Source organism: Canis aureus, chromosome 25, assembly GCF_053574225.1.
Source record: "Canis aureus isolate CA01 chromosome 25, VMU_Caureus_v.1.0, whole genome shotgun sequence".
Taxonomy (NCBI): Eukaryota; Metazoa; Chordata; class Mammalia; order Carnivora; family Canidae; genus Canis; species Canis aureus.
Genome location: NC_135635.1, coordinates 32,261,313 through 32,281,560, shown reverse-complemented (window position 1 = coordinate 32,281,560; position 20,248 = coordinate 32,261,313). Strand labels below are relative to the sequence as shown.

The 20,248-nt window shown below is 36.6% G+C and overlaps 1 protein-coding gene across 6 annotated transcripts in view; it reads right to left on the bottom strand.

The window, feature by feature from the left end:
• Nucleotides 1-15,921: 15,921 nt before the first annotated feature.
• The window catches only part of RERG (RAS like estrogen regulated growth inhibitor), a 113,804-nt gene continuing 109,477 nt past the window's right edge, over nt 15,922-20,248 (bottom strand). For all 6 annotated transcript variants that reach the window (XM_077870951.1, XM_077870953.1, XM_077870950.1 and 3 more), the window contains 2 exons: nt 19,224-19,297; nt 15,922-17,658 (listed from right to left, as the gene is read on the bottom strand). In XM_077870951.1, coding sequence (XP_077727077.1) covers nt 17,251-17,658; nt 19,224-19,297 — 482 coding nt within the window. In that variant the 3' untranslated portion in view covers nt 15,922-17,250. The remainder of the gene's footprint in view (nt 17,659-19,223; nt 19,298-20,248) is intronic.

Below are 20,248 nucleotides of genomic sequence, written 5' to 3'. Positions count from 1 at the left end.
GAGAATTATGAATTACAAGTAAATAGTGATTTTAAGATAAAATGGGGGAAGCTGCTAATTGTATAACTTTGCTAATAGAGAGAATCCAGATCACTAAACACAGAGTACCAGAGGTTCTGATTAAAAAATTATATAAAGGAAGAGCTAATGATGAGGCACCAGACAAATAAAATTCACACAGAGAATCTAAAAATGATCTTCTTTTTCTAGGGATGAAATAGTGGGAAAAGAAGAGGAGATATGGGCTGGTACAATCCAGAAGTGGGTTCTTGATGTAGTTTCTTTTGATTAGAGGGATCACAGGAAGAACCCTAGGAAGATTTTCTGAATGACTTTTATGGGGAGTTGATCTTGGCTGCTGAGAGGCATGAAACCGCTTCAATCTAATAGGGGTATATCTTCCTAGGTCAGGAAATACCAGTGTGCCCAACTCATCCACAAATAATTGAAAGTTGACAGTTCTTTCCTACCACCTGGTAACAGCCACAATGAGAGGAAAACACGAAGCCAACCTATGTTCTTTAGCCAGAAATGATCCCCTTTTAATTAATAAATAATTATGAAGAGAGGAGAGCAGCAGAGAGAAATATATCTACTGGCACATTAACAGTTTTACATGGAGCTCCATTTTGTTTGGTTTAATGTTTTAGAAAACATTAGAAAGTAAAAGAACAAAAACAAACAAACAAAAAATCCAGTAGTAGATCCCCATTCTCCTAGAACTAGAACCTCTTTCTTATAGGGAAATCACAACATGTTATCTAGGTGGAGCTGATCTTTTCTCCAGCTAGAGGAATTGAGAACAAATATGGTCTTGAGCAATTAGAGTACCCAACTTGCTGACCACAGTAAATGGTTTAAGGATGGGTTTAAGATCCTCAGGAGGACAATTAGGTTCTGTGGGGGGTTTTCCAGCCCTCTTTCCCCTGGGCTCACCAGTAGCTGGTTTTGTTTTTCTTGACAGAGAATGAAGGGAGACAGTATCCTATTTTGTTTTAATTCCCTGGATCCATCCATGCCTGAAACCCTTATCCTTGACCTTCCCACTCATCCATTGCATAGTTTCTGTCAGCTATGACGAAAAATGTACTGACTAACATGTATTTCTTATGTTCCACAGAAATGAGTTTGTTAAAGAAAAGACAGTATTTATTTAGAAAACTCTGAAGTGAAGTAAGAAAGTAAAATATATTGTATTCCTTCTTGAACCGTTAGGCTCAAGTTCCCGAAAAATCCCTATGACAGAAGAATTTGCCTTGGAAAAGTTCAGGGACCTTATATAACAAAACGAGGCTATAGATGGTCAAATACACTTACAAGTATTTATTAAGCTCACAGGAATAAAACAAACATTGAATAAATATAATGTTACTGACTTTTTAAGTAAGCTTTAGTATCATGTATATTAATTAACTTTTATGTACTATTATTTAATTACTAGAAATCTTTTTGAAATTTTTCTTAAAATTGCATTCCTGATAAAGTAGTTGTAAATTTCTTTTGCTTTACCGTACAATAAGAAGTGTTAAGTCTAAGCGTCCTTCCACATGGTCAACACTTTCTGGATTTTTTAAAAAGATTTTTTTTTAATTCATGAGAATCAAGCAGGTGGAGACATAGGTAGAAGGAGAAGCAGGCTCCCTGCTGGCACTTGATCCCAGGACCCCTGGATAATGCTCCCAGCCAAAGCCAGTGCTCAACCACTGAGCCACCCAGGTGCCCTAAAACTTTCTAGATTTTTATGACTTCGAGTCATTTGTGCCTAAATCTCCAATCTTTTCAATGATGCAAAATAATACGAATGCTTGAGATGGAAAAAGTTTCATATAATGTTTGTAATTATTTCCCTGTGTCTTTCTCAACACCCAAGCTAAATAATTTTCACTCCTCCCTTGACAAGTTTAGGCTATATCACAAATCACCATCCTGTTCAGGCAGGATTCAGCCTCAACGCCTCCTCACAAGCTCTGGAGTACTTCTTTTCTCTCTCCACAGGGTAAATTACAGAAGTCTTTGTCCTTGTTCTGACATCACTAAGGTTTTTATTTTTTTTTATTTTTTTTATTTTTTTTTATTTATGATAGTCATACAGAGAGAGAGAGAGAGAGAGAGAGAGGCAGAGACACAGGCAGAGGGAGAAGCAGGCTCCATGCACCGGGAGCCCGATGTGGGATTCGATCCTGGGTCTCCAGGATCGCGCCCTGGGCCAAAGGCAGGCGCCAAACCGCTGCGCCACCCAGGGTTCCCCCACTAAGGTTTTTAGCAGTTTAATTATCCGTGGGCTATTGGGAGAAGCTGACCTCTTGGGATACTGCCTTGCAAGCATCAGAAATTAATATATTTATCTTCTTATCCTCATTCTTTTGATGTATTTCTGCTCAATTTAAGTGAGGACTGCCATCACTAAAAATGATGCCAAGACTACTTCAAGATAATGTCTGTTCTGGATAAAAAATAAGATGATTATAGAGACTTTGGTATTCAGATTCATTATGTTGGCCCGAGTTCTTTTTACCATTTTAATTAAATAAGTATTATTATAAAGTTGGAGGTGAGAGGCTTTATTAGAAACTCAGCTTCATTCCATTCTTCAGGAACTATACAAATTTACTCAGGTACTTTTGTCAAAGCTGTCATAACTCTAAGAACATTGGACAACCCTGGCTCCTGCACAATAATAATAATACCTGACATTTCCTATTATAGGATAAGAGAAAACAATAACAATTTAGATATTCCCCTGCCCCATAAAATTCATAGACTCTTCAGAATATAGATATTTGATATATTTGATATTGGTTTCTTGTGTTCTTTGGCCCAACAGAAGTTGTCATGTTTTGATGTATACAATCACCACTTAGGAAGCTTGCTAAAATGCAGATTTCTGAGCTCTACTCCCATATATTCTGGTTCAGTAAGCCTAGAGTAGGTCTAGGATATAAATTTTATTTTTATTTTATTTTTAATTTTTTAAAAATTTATTTATGATAGTCACAGAGAGAGAGAGAGAGAGAGAGAGGCAGAGACACAGGCAGAGGGAGAAGCAGGCTCCATGCACTGGGAGCCTGATGTGGGATTTGATCCCGGGTCTCCAGGATCGCGCCCTGGGCCAAAGGCAGGCGCCAAACCGCTGCGCCACCCAGGGATCCCAGGATATAAATTTTAAACAAGCTTCCCAGATCACTCTACTGAAAGTGTTCCATGGGCTATACTTTGAGAAACATTGCAACAGGGAATAGAGTCCTCAGCTATTTCGTGAATTTCAGGTATTCCTAAAGTCCCTCCAAGCTGTGTAGAAAGGGGATAAGGTCTTTCCTATTAGTCTCCCAATAGGTTTTGACTAAGATGGAGAAAGATGGAGGAGAAAGGGCTATTTACTTATGAGTTCAGATTTTTGCTCCCACATGATTTTACCCTTGACTCTAATGAGAACATGATTTGCAGCATGGAAGTAACATCTGGAGGATTGGCAGTCCTGGGTGTAGCTTAGTGTTAGGACAAGCAGAATTCAGATAGAGCAGTATGGTTTGTGAGCTGGTGCCCAGGAATTGCAGTTGGTGAGAACAATTCCAATCTGCTTTAATTGCTCATGATGTTTTATGGTCACGCTTAGATCATTTATCAGCATCCTACATTTGTCCAGCATAATTTCTGTTCCTCACTCTGAGCTATGATTTTAACAGATTGTTTCTAGACAAGGTGGTAGCTGGAGATAGGGTGTTGATTCACTGTTAATTAACTTCAAGTGGGAAGAGAATCACAGCAGCCTATGTCTTGTTTGCCTATCGTCATTGTTCCTAAGAAACGTGGATGGATAGTGCTTTGCCTGCTTTGTTTTCACCTATCCTTTGATCTATTCCTTTTCCCCATAAAAGGTTTCATTTAGTACTCTGGTTGACTTGAGTGCATAATATTTATGATGAACAACAATTAGAGTAGTAAAGTGAAGCTAGCAAACTGGAGACCCATTTTTTTTTTTTTTTTTTTTTTTGTGAAAAGTCAATGTGGATGTGAAATATCTCAATTTTCCATAGAAAAATAGTTTGGTAAATGTATAGATAATTAAATCTCAATTTGCTGATTTTTTTTCATATTTCTATTTTCCCCAAGGTCCAATAGAATGAGTTGGCTAGAAAAACTAGTAAAATGAATTTTAAGATTCAAGTTGTGTGTGATATAATTGGTCTTACAGATAAATGCTGAGCAGGTAAATGAGAGCTGTATACCCATCTCATCAGAGAAATGGAGATCGAGCATATTACTAACTTGGCTATGGAAGCTGACTTTATTATATGTTTGTATTGACTTAAGTGCTTCATACAATGAAAGTGTAGCAACAGACAAGAAGAAAAGTTGCTCTATAATCTACAAAATATGTTCTGTTTTTAGCTTGGCACTAAACATGAGCAGGTGGTATCACTTTATACAGTAGCTAAAGTCTGGAAAATGTGTTTGCAAATTGAATTTTTATTTAAAAAATCACATAGTTAATTTCCTGAAGGTGGGCAATTTTTAAGAGGAATTCTATAGTGATTGTTTTTTAAGGGATAGCTAGCAATTATTTTCATAAATTCAATCCTGATGTTGTCATTTTTAAAACAGTATCGTATATGAAAGCCCAGGAGAATGTCACCAGGCCATCCAAAGACCTGTGTTCCAATCTCATCACTATTTCATTACTTTGCTATAGAATTGAAAGGGACTGTATTAGATGATTTCTAAGAACACTTCATTACTAAAATTTCAGGATTCTTTTCTTTTTTTTTTTTTTAAAGATTTTATTATTTATTCATGAGACACACACACATACAGAGGCAGAGACACAGGCAGAGGGAGAAGCAGGCTCCACGCAGGGAGCCCAACGTGGAACTTGATCCTGGGTCCCCAGGATCACACCCTGGGCTGAAGGCGGCACTAAACCGCTGTGCCACCCTGGCTGCCAAATTTCAGGATTCTAATTGCAATTTTTTTATTCACTGGATTTGTTCAAAATAAAGGAGGGCTAAGACTCAACAGATGTTAAAATATTCTATAACTGCGCCATTCAATCCCATAGCCACTAATCAGATGTGGCTATTGAGCTCTTGAAATATGGTTGGTCCAAATTGAGATGCACTATAAGTGTAAAGTACACATTGGACTTCAAAGACTTCGTGCAGGGCAGCCCCAGTGGCTCAGCTGTTTAGCGCCGCCTTCAGTCCAGGGCGTGATCCTGGAGACCCAGGATCAAGTCCCACGTTGGGCTCCCCCTGCGTGGAGCCTGCTTCTCCCTCTGCCTGTGTTTCTGCCTCTCTCTCTCTCTCTGTCTCTCATGAATAAATAAATAAAATGTTTTTTAAAAAGTGCAGAAATTTGTAACGTATCCTATAAATTAGTAAGTTTTATGTTCATTATATCTTAGACTATTGCACTAAATAAATCATATTAAAATAAATTCCATGTATTTTTAAAATTTTAAGTATAATCATTTTAAAATCTAAATAATTTAAACTTAGGCAATTAATAATGATCTAATATATTTAAAATAGAAAACTTTAACCTCAAGATATGGCTCACATTGCATTTTTATTGGGCAGCATTACTCTAAGGGGATAGTACATCCTACAAATGAAGCCCCTGAAGATCAGAGAAGTCTCCCCATTACTGATGGAAAGCCTTGTAAGATGGAAGAGATTTTTTGAAGATTAAAACATTATTTTTAAAAAATATAATTCATGGAGCACAAGTCCTGGGAGGGATATCACCATAGTCAAGTGAGTTTAGGCAACACTGTCCCCCTCTTACTGATTGACTAGCATAATGAAAGTTCAACTAAGTCACCCAGTTAATGAAACCTGCCTCTTTCATGTGAATCCACAAATTCATTTGAAACAGAATCCCTTTATCTTTATATGACAACTAGTAGCAATCTATAGACTCAAGAAAGTTACTTTGGGACATGCTGTATTTCCTTTTGTCCATTGTGGCTTTACAGGCAGCTGATAGAAGCTCATCTCTTACAAATTGTACTTGTTTCTGTGGATGCATGCTCCTTTTCTAAAAAAACTCCTTCCTTTCTCCTACATAAAATATTTTCTTTCACTTTTCTGGGTGATTTGAAATATTAGCAGTTAGATGTGTTTATGTTATCAGTCACCCTCTTTAAAAAATTTCCTATTTGCCCCACTTCCCAAAGAAGGTTTATAGTCAAGGGTTCAAGGAGATGGGGAGTTGGGGGTGGGGAAGATCACAATGTGTGGGAAAGCCATGGGAGAGGTTCTGAAAGGTATTTGTCTTTTTTGAAATGTTATATTTAATATATTTATCACCAAGAAAAGTGCTGTTATGTATTAAGCAGGCTCCTATGGACTAGCTGGGGAACCTAAGTATGATTTATAACTTGGCTTTCCAGGAAAATTGCATCAGCATTCCAAAAAAAGCCAATTTAAAAGCAAATGTTAGGAACATAAATTTTAAGTTGGACCCTACCAGGGGTATAGATTGACTTGGAAGCTTAGGGAATAAAAGGAATCAATATCCTGTATTTATTACAATACCGTGCTTTTCACAATAAGCCCCTTGCTTTCCCAAACAGTGAAGAGAGGGGAGGAATGAAAGAACACACATTTTTATGACAGTGTTTATAGGATCTCATAAACCATAAAAGAATGTCAAGAAGTATTGTTAAGTGCTTCCCTAGGTTACTAAATAGTGATGTTTTTATTCTTAAAACTACTCCTTTATAGAATAAACCATTTTCTTCTCTCATAAAACATGTCAGGAATAGACAGACACATGCACATACATACACTCTCAAACTCAGGAAGCCCAAATGCTCATTCACCGGTTCCTAAGGAAAAAAATGCAATAATATCTGGATTCACTAGCATAGAATGGAATGTTCACTTGCAATGTATCTCTGTTGATTGGAGGTACTTCAGCCAGGGAGCCTGAAATGGTATAGTAGCATGGAGAATTTAAATGAAACTATCATTTTAAAATGAAATATTGACAGCTTATTAAGAATGGAAAAGATGCAAATGAAAAACCTATTCTGAGATGTTAGGCATTTGTTTTAAATAGATTTCGGGAAGGCTTTCTTTGACTTGATCTCCTTGCTGAATTCCCAAATAAAAGATAGGTTTCTTTTTCTAATCCACATTTTTGAGATACAATTTATATATAATAAATGAACCAATTTCACATTTACAAAACAATGTTTAAGAAAGTGTATAAGTCATATAACTACTGCTACATTTATAATATATCATATTTCCATCACTCTAGAAAGTTCCCTTGAATCCCCCAATGCTCTATTTCTATTTGTTACTTTCAGACTCCGATGACCACAGATCTGCTTTTACTATTGCTTTCCTCTTCTAGGATTTTGTATAGATGGAATCTTATCATATAGAGTATCCTGTGCCTGGCTTCTTTTACTTAGGGTAATGCTTTGAGAGGTAGGCAGTTAGTTTCCTGTGTTTAGTGCTGAGTGGCACTTCATTGTGTAGATACACCACAGTTTTTTATTCATTCACTCATTGATAGAAAGTGGAGTTGTTGCCAAGTTTGTGGGGGTTTTTTTGCAATTATGAATAAAGCTGCTGTAATGTTAGCAGATAGGTCTTCATGTGGACCTAGATTTTCATTTATTTTGGGACTAGGAAAGGATTGCTAAGTTGCATGTTAAGTACATTTTGAACTTTATAATAACTGTCAACCTGTTCTCCAGATTGGCTGTACAATCTTGCATCCCCACTGGTGATGTATGAGACACATCCCCACCAATATCTGTATCATCAGTCTTTTTTGAAATTTAGCTAATCTAGTGGGTGTGTACAGATAATGCATTGTACTTCTAACTTGTATTTCCCTAACGTCTGATGATGTAGAGCATCTTTTCATGTAATTGTTTGCCATTTGCATATCTTCTTTGGTGATTTACCTATTCAAAACTTTTGCCCAATATTTTAACCAGAATATTTGTCTTGAGTACTAAGAGTTCTTCATATATTCTGGATATACATCTTTGGTGAGATATGTATTTCCCATATTTTTCTTCCCATCTGACTTGCTGTTGCATTTTCTTAAAGTCTCTCAAAATAACAACTTTTTAATTTAGTTTTTATTTGTGCTTTTTGTGCTCTAAGAGATCCTTGCCTAACTCAAGGTCACAAAAATCTTCTATGCTTTCTACTGGAAGTTTTATAGTTCTTTTATTTTATTATAGTTTTATAGTTCTTTTATTTAGGTCAAAGATCCATTTAGAATTTAAATTTTGCATATAATAGGAAGTATGAGTTGATGTTTATTTATTTTGCAGACAGATATGTTATAGTTCTAGCATCCTTTGTTGAAAACAATATTCTTTTTCAACTGAATTATCTTTGTACCTGTGTCAAAAATCAATCAATCTTACAGGATAGTTCTACTTCTCGATTTGTTCTGTTCCATAGATTTTTTTTATTAGATCCTTACTCTTATAACATGTTATCTTGATGATTATAGCTTTATAAAAAGCATTTAAAATCAGGCAGTATAAGTTCTTTAACATTTTTCTTTTCAAAAACTATTTTGACTATCCTAGGCCCTCTGCAGTTCAATATCAGTTTTAGAATCAGCTTGTCCACCTTACAAAATAGCCTGCTAAAATTGTGGTTAGCATTTTGTTGAATCTATAAATCAAATTAGAGGAAAGTAACATCTTAACAATATTAAGTCTTCCAACCCATGGACATGGCATATCTCTGCATCTATTTGTAGATTCCTTAGAATTTTCTATGCAAATGATCATGTCATCTGCAAATAAAAACTATTTACTTCTACATTCCCTTACCTTATTGCACTAGCTATAATAGTATAATGCTGTGTATATGTGATGAGAACATGCATATTTGCTTTGTTCCCTTTCTTTTTTTCTTTTTTCTTTTTTTTTTGCTTTGTTCCCTTTCTCAGGGAAAAGCTTTCAGTCTTTCAACATCAAGTATCATATTAACTTCAAAAAGTTTGAAGCTATTCTTTTTCAGAGTGAAGAAGTTCTCCTCTAGTCCTAGTTTGCTGGGAAATACTTAGGCTTTTTCTTTTTTTTACAACATGATTTGGTATTGGACTTTATAAAAATACTATTGTGAATCCATTGAGATTACTGTAAGATTGTATCTTCATTTGTTAAAATTGTGAATTACATTAACTGATTTTTAAAAAAAATTTTTAAAGATTTTATTTATTTCTTTATGAGAGACATAGAGAGGCAGAAACAGGCAGAGGGAGAAGCAGGCCACATGCAGGGAGCCTGATGTGGGACTTGATCCAGGGACTCCAGGATCACGCCCTGGTCCGAAGGCAGATGCTCAACTGCTGAGCCACCCAGACGTCCCCCATTAATTGATTTTTGAATGTTAAACCGACTTCACAATTGCTAGTATTAATCCCTTTTGATCATGGTGCATGTATATATATACGTGTGTGTGTGTGTGTGGTCTTGATTTGCTAAAATTTTGATAAGGAGTTTTGTTTCTATGTTCATGAGGACTATTGGTCTGTAGTTTAGCAAGTTGTTCTAACATTTACAATGTTGTCATTCAACTCCTCACTGCCTACCTTCTTTTCTTTGGGGGTGGGGGGAGTGCCTACCTTCAAATAATATAATTATATTTGATTATTCTTATCTCTTTTTTTAAAAAAGATTTTTATTTATCTATTCATGAGAGACACAGAGAAAAGCAGAGACACAGGCAGAGGGAGCAGTAGGCTCTCTGCAGGGAGCCAGATGCAGGAATGGATCTCAGGACCCTGGGGTCATGCCCTGAGCCAAAGGCAGATGCTCAACTACTGAGCCACCCAGATGCCCCTGATCATTCTTCTCTCTTATCCACTGTACACATGTGTTTCCATCTCCCCACCTAACCCTTGGCTGTTTTAAACATTTTCTCTTTATCATTGCTTTTCAGGAATTTGATTTTGATATTTCTTGGTATGGATTCCTCTGCTTTTTATTCCTGAGGTGCCATCATCCCTCTCTTTTGTTTCTGGGAATCCAATTATTATGGATGTTATATTGTTTGATTTTGTCTCACAGATCATTGATCCTTTCTTCATTATTGAGTTTTTAGTCTTTTTTTGCCTCTCTGCTTCATTTTGGATTGTTTGTATTTCTGTGTCATCATTTGAGTTCACTGGTCATTTCTTCAGGGTCTCATCTAATGTTAATCCAATTTAGTGTTTTATTATTTTAGATATTTTATTTTCCTCTAAAAGTTACATTCGGGGGGCTCCTGGGTGGCTCAGTCTGTTAAGCATCCAGCTCTTGATTTCAGCTCAGGTCATGATCTCAGCAAGTCCCATGTCAAGCTCTGTGCTCAGCAAAGTCTGTTAGAGATTCTCTCCTCCTTCCCTCTCTGTCCCTCCCCTGCTCATGCTTTCTCTGTCCCTCAAATACGAAAATACATATCTTTTTTAAAAAGTTACATTTGGGGGGCATGTGGGTGGCTCAGTGGTTGAGCATCTGCCTTTGGCTCAGGGCACGATCCGGGGTCCTGGGATCAAGTACTGCATGGAGCCTGCTTCTCCTTCTGCTTATGTCTCTGCCTCTCTCTGTGTGTCTCCCATGAATAAATAAAATCTTTAAAACATTTTTAAAAAGTTACATTTGGGCCTTGTTTATACCTTTCATTTCTGTCCTTATTATGCTCATGTCTTTTTCTATCTTCTTGAGCATATAAAGCATATTTGTAATAGCTGTCTTAAGCTCCTTGTTAATGTGATCATCTCATTTCTTGTTCTGTTCCTATTTATGAGTCATATTTTCTTGTTTCTTAGCATTCATGGTACTTTTGTTTAAAAAATATTTTATTTATTTATTCATAAGAGACACACAGAGAGAGGCAGAGACACAGGCAGAGAGAGAAGCAGGCTCCATGCAGGGATCCCGATGTGGGACTTGATCCTGGGACTCCAGGATCATTCCCTGGGCCAAAGGCAGGTGCTCAACCGCTGAGCCACCCAGGCATCCCTCATGCTACTTTTCAACTGGATGCTGACATTGTAACTTACCATTTGGGTGCAGGATTTTAACAATTTATAGTGTATGAGGCACGTTTCTAGTACAAAATCAAGTTACCTGGACTCACTTTAAAAAGTTTCAGACTTGCTTTTAAGTTTCACTGGGGCAGATACTTAGAAGCCTGGTCTTGGACTAGTTTATAGTCATAATTAATACAATATCTTTTTGAGATCTTGTGTATTACCTGATGCCCTAAGTATTACAACATCTTTCTACTCTGACCAGTGGAAATACAAACTGTTCCTAGCCCTAAGTACACTCCCCAAGTTTTGGCCTATTTTTTGGGGGGTGTATTTTTTTTTCTTCAGCCTCAAGTGAATTTTTCTCACCATGAGAAAGTCCATACTCAACCTAAGACTAAAGGGAAACATTCTAAAGATCTCTAACAGTTTCACTCTGTAAAGCTCCTTTCCTTCCAGAAGTTCTACCCCCAAAATTCTTACAATTTGGCCTACTCAAACTGATTTTTGTCTCCTCAATTCAGTAAGACTGCCAGGTTCTGTCTGCGTATGCACTACTTCCTGCAATTTGCCATTTGGCAGTAAGTTGGCATGCTTTCAGTTTACCTCACTTTTTTCCTTTCTCTCAGGGACCACTGGAATGCTTGTTGTTCAAAGTCTGAAAACCATTGTTTCAAGTATTTTGCCTGATTGTTTCTACTTGTTTAATATGTAAGGGTAAATTTCCTATCTGTTACTCCATCATGGCAAGATGAATGCTATACTTTTAACGCTAAAAATGAAAATCTATCTCTACTGAAGCAAAGTAAATCTTGCTTCATTCACAATCATGCAAATGAAGCTCAGCTTCCAAATAACTAGTAGTCCTAACTTGTTTAGGAATGGCATCAGCAAGATGCCTGAATAAGACCTTCCTCACATGTATTCTACCCTCAACAATAAAAATCTGGCATTTATTCATGGATAAAAGTGCCTTTGTGGGGACTTTGAGGCCCAGGTAGGAGATTCTGAAACCATAGTTGGTCAAAGACTGAGGAGAGACATTTTGAGAAGACAGGCTCACAAGCCTGTGGCCGACTTGCCAACTGGAATCCCAGCTACAGACACAGAAACAGGCTCTATATATCTGAGAACTCAGCTAGAGCCCTATTTGGTGTTAAGTCTGTCACCAGCACCATAGGCTAAGGGACCCAGGAGGAGTCACACCCACCTGTGTAATAGACATACAGGCCTCAGTGACACCTACAGACCCTGACATGGCTGTGAACAGGCTCCAGCCCCTCTCAACTGTGGTCCAGGAGACTCTGGAGGTAAAACCCACCAAATATGGTCAGATTGCAGATTGTGAAAGGGCCCTATAACTGGGGTCCAGTCTATCCCATCCAGTCTATGGCCAGTTTTGCTGCCACAGGGACTCTGTAGGAGACACTCCCCTCTGTGTCCCTGGAGGTCCTGGAAGGGCCCTATATACTAGGCATCATCTCTATCCCACCTGCATCACAGGAAGCTGGCAAGGAACCAGGAAGGATAAATTGCAATCTGGGCCCCGAGAGATTGTAAAAGGGCCCTAGATGCAGAAATCTTTTTAACAAACAGTGTTGAAGAAACTAGATATTCACATGTAAAAGAATGAAATTGAACCCTTAATTTATACCACTGATAAAACTAACTTGAAGTGGATTAAACTTAAATGTAAGACCTGAAACCACTAAACTAAAGGAAAACATAGAGAAAACTCTTTGACATTGATCCTGGCAATGAATTTTTGGATATGACACCAAAAGCACAAGCAGCAAAAGCAAAAATAAGCAAGTGGGAGTACATGAAACCTTAAAGCTTCTATACAGCAAAAGAAACAACAGAAAGAAAAAAAAACCTATGGAATTGGAAAAAATATTAGAAAGTCATATTTCACATAAAGGATTAACATCCAAAATGTTTAAGGAACTCATATAGCTCAAGAGCAAGATAATAACAAAATACAATAATCCAAATAAAAAATGGGTAAACAGCTTGAATAGAAAAATTTCCAAAAAACATACAGATGGGCAACAGGCACATGAAAAGATGTTCAACATCACTAATTATCAGGGAAATGCATATGAAAACCACAATGAGATATCACCTCATACCTGTTAGAAAGGTATTATCCAAAAGACAAGAGACAACAAGTATTGGTGAGGATGTGGACCCTAGTGCACTATTAATGGGAATACAAATTAGTACAGCCATTATGGAATTTCCTCAATAAAGTTCAAATAGAGCTACCATATGACCCATCAATCCCATTTCTGGGTATATATTAGAAGGAAACGAAATCACTATGTCAAGGAGATATCTGGACCCCCATGTTCATTCATTGCAGCATTACTTACAGTAGCCAAGATGTGGAAACAAGTGTTCATCAATGGATAAATGGATTTTCTAAAAAGTGAGATTAATACATGCATACACATATTTGAATATTTTCAGCCAGAAAAAAAGGAGGAAATCCTGTTTTTTGTGATAACATGGACAGACTTTGAGGATATTAAGCTAAATGAAATATGTCATATAGAGAAAGACATATGCTATATGATTTCACTTATATGTGGAAACTAGAAAAAGTCATAGAAACAGATCATAGAATGCTGGTTGTCAGGGGTAGGAGTGGGGGAGATGTACGAATGTTGGTCAAAATCTTCAAACTTTCATTTAAAATGTAAGTTCCAGGGATCTAATATTCAGTAAGGTGACCACAGTTAACAATACTGTATTATATACTTGAAAGTTGTTAAGAGGGTAAATCTTGAATACTCTCACCACAAAAAAAGGTAATTATGTGATGTGATTAATATGAATGAATCTTATTGTGGTAATTATTTCACAGTATATATATGTATCACATCATCGTCTTGTATACCTTAAACTTACACAATGTTTCATGTTGATTACATCTCAATAAAGCTGAAAAAAAGGGTACTGGTTTCAAAGCATAAACAGCAAATTTTCCTTCAAATTCCATTTTAGAACAGTTGTATAGTATCAAAGCAGAGTAATACCCAAGCCAAAACATTTATTCTTAATTTTGATACCTAATAGGAACTATTTTAACATATTATCAGACTCAATTTTTAAATATCATGGCTCTAGAGCATGAATAGACAAATACACCAATGAAACAGAACAGACAGTTCAAAAACAGACATAAATGTATGCTAAACATAGCATTTCACATCTTTGGAGAAAATATATTTATGTCATTTTTTTCCTCAGAATCCCCCAATAAGCTCAGGACAACTGAATTCAAAATTATTCTGATTAAATCTGGCCCAATGAACTGACCACTTTCTTATAATCTTCAAAGTGGACACAGGCTGATTTAAGAAGAAATCTTAGTTGGTATTCTACTTTGAACCCCAAATATTGTGTTTATCTATGTATGTGTATTATACATGTTATCTGAAAGGAAGATCCTGAATTATGGGTTCCTTCTCTCAGTGCTGTGAAGCATACGAATACAAACCCAATATTTAGAAATAAAGTTTTTTGAAGAAAAGGAAAACAACTACAAACAGCAAATGTTGGTAGTGGTAATATGGTGATAACAACCCATTATTCAAGAACACACAGGTTTCCAGCATTAAAATATTCTAAAAAAAAACCCCAACTTATTTATAACCTTTGTTTGTGGAGAAGCCTGAGGCATGAGAGGAATAACTAATTTATATTTGTGCAATCTCATGTTCTTCTGTAATTACTCGTTGGCACGTATGCCAGTGGTTCTTTGAATTTTTAACAGGTCTGGATTTGTATGTATATGTCTAGGGAAGTTGCTGGTGTTGTTGACTGTGAATTTCATTTCCTTAGTGTTTGACCCAAAATAGCACCCAGGTATTTCACTCTCCTTAGGAGCTTGCTCTTTATAAGAACTGGCTGAGATTCATCTGCAAGTATAGGTATGAGACAGTGAAAGAGGTTGTGATTCTAGAAGGTGGTAACATTTAGAAAAGAATTTTACTCTGTTTTCCCCTTCTATACCCTGTCTAGATGGACATTACTGAAAATGAATCACAGGTTACCTACCAAGTAACCTTTAATATTTGGTTACCTAAATTTTCAGTTTTATGCATTTTTGACATTTTTTCTTATTCCCAAATGCCTTATTATTTTTTCTTTCTTTTAATTCCTTCCCTCTGTTCTCCATTCTGGTTTTTTTTCCTTAAGAATGATATAAATTAAAAAAAAAAGAATGATATAAATGGCTCAATTGCTTTTAATTACTACACTCTGTGACCTTTCATGTCTCCTTATTTTGGTTCCATGCTATTCCTTTTGGGTAGAATATTCTCACCATCTTTCTTTCCTGAGTTGCTTGTATGTATTCTTCAATGCTCAGCTAAGACGCTAACAAATGGAATAAATTGTGTTAAGTTATATGCCCAACTTATATATAAATATTTCCTAATGAATGAATGAAAGCATAAGTGAAGCAAATCTTCCCTAAATTTTCTTCTTCCTTGTCTTCATCCCCACAGCTCCAGAAGAAGAGCTATATGTCAGTCTACTAATAAATTGTATTGGATAATAAATAGTATGGGCTCTATGGTCACATTGTCCCTCTGGGTTCAAATCCTTGTTCCACCTACTAAATAGCTGTGCAATCATTTTTTCTTGGGGCTCAATACCTTAATCCCTGCAATTGTGATCAGAGCAATATCTCTTGCATAGGGTATTTGAGGATTCAATGAGATAATACACAAAGTGCCTAAAATATCACCTAAGCATTCTACCAAAAGAGCTATTATTATGAATGGAAGCTTATTTTTTATATCACATGCACTGCTTTGTCAACTCTGCAATTTGATTGTCTACTCGTCTCTTCTAAAATTACAAACTTTTCATGTTATCACAAGAAAGACTGCTGGATGTGACAGAATGTGAAAATTATGCTTTTTATTGGATCACATAAAATAGTTACACCAAGTTGTCCAAATGCACTGGTGAATTAAAGCCTCCAGCTCTTACAAATTTTTATACATATATCTATGCATTTATAAATACACACATATGTAAAAGATATATATTTTCTTCTAAAATAAAGTGCCCAAATCTTGATATGTGGGGGCATAATAGGGAAAAAAATCATAAAGTTTTATCAGTTACAGACTGTACTTTCACAATATAAGGATCTGTTTTACACACATTTATCCAGGTATAGTGAACTTTAATTACTCATTCTTTTCTGAATTCTGAGTGAATTAATTTATCCAAAATATTAGAAGTCATATAGCCAATTTAATGAATCAGAAGCTAATTTTTCTTACTGTGCCTAGCATTAAATCCTTGGCTTCCCAATGGAAGGGTAGTTTAGCTTCATTCTTAATTTTCCTGTGTTTTGGACTGTTGTCTTTCTGCTAAGATGATAAGTGGAGAGATAAATGAATCAGACACCTCTAATTCTAAATCCTCTATTAGCATTCAATAAAAATCAGGGTTTGGTGAAAAAAACTTTTAATGTCTTTACATTGCCCTGGGCTTGGTGAGAAATAGCTCAGCAGGATCTGAATTGAAGTATCCTGCTGCCTCTCTTATGATGAAATCTTACTGAAGCGACAGAAGAATCAGAGTACAGTGATCAAGAGCTCATTGAGAGAACCCACTCAAAATGAAATGGAACTCTACTACAGTGGAAAACTTTGTGACAACAGGTTTGAATAAGGGCAGAATAAGGGCTAAAAGAAAAACTAGATAATTTAAGATAAGTAAGAAAATTCTCATTTCAAATAGGAACTAGGGTTCTACTCCCTGCTCCAGTATCTCAGCTTTCTTCCTGGGGTTTTATTGTATTTTCTATTATCTTACACTTTTAAGATGATCATTTGCAGTCTTTGACAAGGAATGGAATTTCAAAATGCCTTTGAAAAGCCTTCAACCTATTGAAGCAAGGTGAGGATGCCTAAAAATAGCTTAATATGAACCCAGCCATTTCATAATCTCTGGTGATTACAGGTTCAGACAGCAATAGAGTGGATCTTATTCAAGCAGGAAAGGGAGAAATTGTCAGCACTAAAATCGCATAAAACACTCTATAACTTCTCAACATATGGAAGACCTGGGAACAATGGGAAGTCCAGACATTTCTCAATGTCAGAACAAGGAATGGAGTATTTTCTTTTATTTTGAGACGAAGAAGGGGGAAAAATGGGCAAGAAAGTGTTTCTAATTACCTGACCCACTTCAGTAGGGTCTTTTCAAGAACAGAGCCACCTAACTACTGATTTTAGTGAGCATCTTGTTAATGGCTTGCTTGACATGTGTGGTGGAGCTTCGTCGCCTTGTCTTGCCCTGGACCATCCTCCTGCGACGCACCTCTCGACACAGCTCATAGAATATCTCCGTGATGTTTCCTTCTCCAGTGCAAGCAGAACACTCATAAAAAGCACATGCCAATTCGGTGGCCAGCTTCTCCCCTTCTTCTGTACTAACCTGTCTGGAGTGGTCCAAATCAGCTTTGTTTCCAACCAAGATAAGAGTCACATTCTTAGGCTTTTTTATCTCATCCAGGATGTTCTTAAGTGGGAGAACTTCCTCAAAACTTCCTCGGTCAGTAATGTCATAGACCAGCACAAAGCCTTCCCCCCATCGCATGTGTCCTTCCCTCTGAATGGTATCTTCCTGTTGACAAGGAAACAATGGCAGTTGGGGAATTGGAAGTCATTTCAGTGTATAGATGTTGCTCATGCTAATAATTAGTCCTTAATTACTATTCTTTATGTTTGGTGTCATTAAAATGTCTTGATAGTATGCCCATACAAGCTTACCTTCTCAATCAGCTTGGAATAGAAGCATTACTTACTCACAGACAGATATGTCAAGGAACTAAAAACATTCTAACTGCATAGACCTTTTACTTTCTGCTTCTAATTTTCTACTGGACATATTATTAAATCCATAATTACAAGAACTATAAAGAAATTATCTTAGTTGAGTGCACTGCCTCCAAGGCTTTTCATCACAATTAAAGAATCGGCAAATAGGTAACAAACAAGTAGCTCTTTTGCCACCCTTTAGAGATCAGATTTAGAGGCACAGCTTAGTAAGTGGTTTTGATTTCGTTTTTTGCTTTAATCTCTTTTGCCTGCGGATCATAAACAATTGGGCACCAGGGACAGAAAAACAGTGAAAAATTGTATAGTGAGTCAAACTCAAAGCCAAGGGCTTTTGGCTTTTTTTTTTCTATCTAAACACACCCAAAATATTACACCATCCCAATAATGATAGAAACTCATTTGAAGTGATTTTCAAAGGGGGTGATCACTCTTTCCTAGGAAAGCAGCATGCGAGATTTGAAAATGCATTGCTCACATGGGCTTATATAACTCTGCAGGTATGTAAGTCCCTACCATGTCTCTCTAGAATCAGGGATGGGTGGCAGGGAAAGCATATATAATGAGGTGATGATGAGAAATAAAAGTGTCTAGCTGGTTTCAAGAACATTTCTTGGATTAAATACATTAGTTCAAGTCTTCTTCAGGTCATAGGTCACTGATAGAGCACCATGGAACCTTTCAGCTTCCTAACTTTCACTCCTATCGGTCATTTTATTCTTGGGAACTAAGCTTAGCTATGAACCTAGCTGTAATCTCAGAACTGACTGACATTAGGACAAATTTATGTTAGCTTCCTTTGTTATGGATTGCTTATTATACAATTATGTAGCTCAAATCTTCAATAGGATGTTGTGAAGTCTGGAAAGAATATTACAGGAGAGATTCCTAAAATATTCTGAAAAAAGATTTGGAGGTTATATAAGTTTAGAATATAATATATACTGAAACTCTTAAGGATTCATCTTATACCTTGGCATAGAAGGCTCTGAGAACTTCCCTATAACAATACTTGTTTAACTCTATCAGAGCATTTCAAAATACTTAACCATGAACCTCTTAATATCGTGCCAAAATATATGTGGGTAATTCTATTCTAGATGATGTCATCTGGATGTTATAGTATTTTCAATCCTCCTCCCATCCTGCTAAAGTACTGGGTAATTTATATAGGTATGCATACATAAGCTGTTCCATATATGTTAGTATATAAATAACTAGATAATCAAAGAGAAAAGTCTTTAGGCATCATTAGTTAGTTGGAGGAAGGTGTCTTAATTTTATTCATAGTATGCATGTATACATCTCATTTTTATTTGATCCAGGAAATTTTTATCTGAACCCTTTATTCACCTGACCAGCAGTATCTAGTATCTCCATGGTGACAACTTCATCATCGATGGTTGCTTGGTGTCGATAGGTGGATTCTGAGAGAATGAGCAAAAAAAGATAAAAAAGCAAATTAGTTCATGATTTAATTTGATGTTTAAATTACAAAGTTGTCATAGAAGTACATCTGTTTATATAGCATAAGGGAATGTGCATCCTAGAGAGGAGAGGATGGATGTGCAAGAATGTGCCATTTCTACACTCTTTGAAATCCTAGAAGTACAGGTTCTCATGTGCGAGTCACAGATTTTCAGGGTATATAGCATGAGGGTATATCACCTGAGAGAATCTTTGTCTCTTTGCTCATTTTATTCTCCTATGAGGCCAGCTTCCTGATGTTCTCTTCCTTCTAAAATAAGGCCTCTACATCCTAGACTGAGAAAATGATTCCCACAAAATGCCTTCTACCTTGATATTCCTAAAATCCTGTTTCAGGGAATCACAGTTAGTTATTGTACCTGACAAGATGACATATAAGCAGGAGTTGTTCATTGCCTTCAAGACTCCAGCCCTGGAAATGCAGTGGACATTAGATAAGGTGGATAAGCCATTCATGTAAAAGATGACCATGTAAAGCTATGAGAAACCCTTGTGGCAGTAAAAGGCAGTTAGGCTCCATGTTTGGTGATTGTGAGGAAAGCAGAGGAGGGCTGGGTTGCACAGAGAGAGATGCAACAAAGCAGAGTTCTCCTGCTCATGTTACCTCTTCAAGGTAGAAAAATGACAATAGCTCAGTGCCAGCTGAAGGCTGGTAGGGTAATATCAGAGAGGTCCCCAAACTCTACTGGGGTGAGGAGAAGTCAGCAGATACAAGAACTTTGGGTGGTCTAAGTGTGCCTTTCACCACATGACATGGCCAGAGGTTAAAATAAATACCAACTGGTACTGCTCTGTATAAAAACTAAAACAGTTGAAATAATGAACTCAACAAATGATTGACTGAGCCAATGAAGGTCAGGTTGAAGAACTCTTTCAGAAGGCATCAGTAC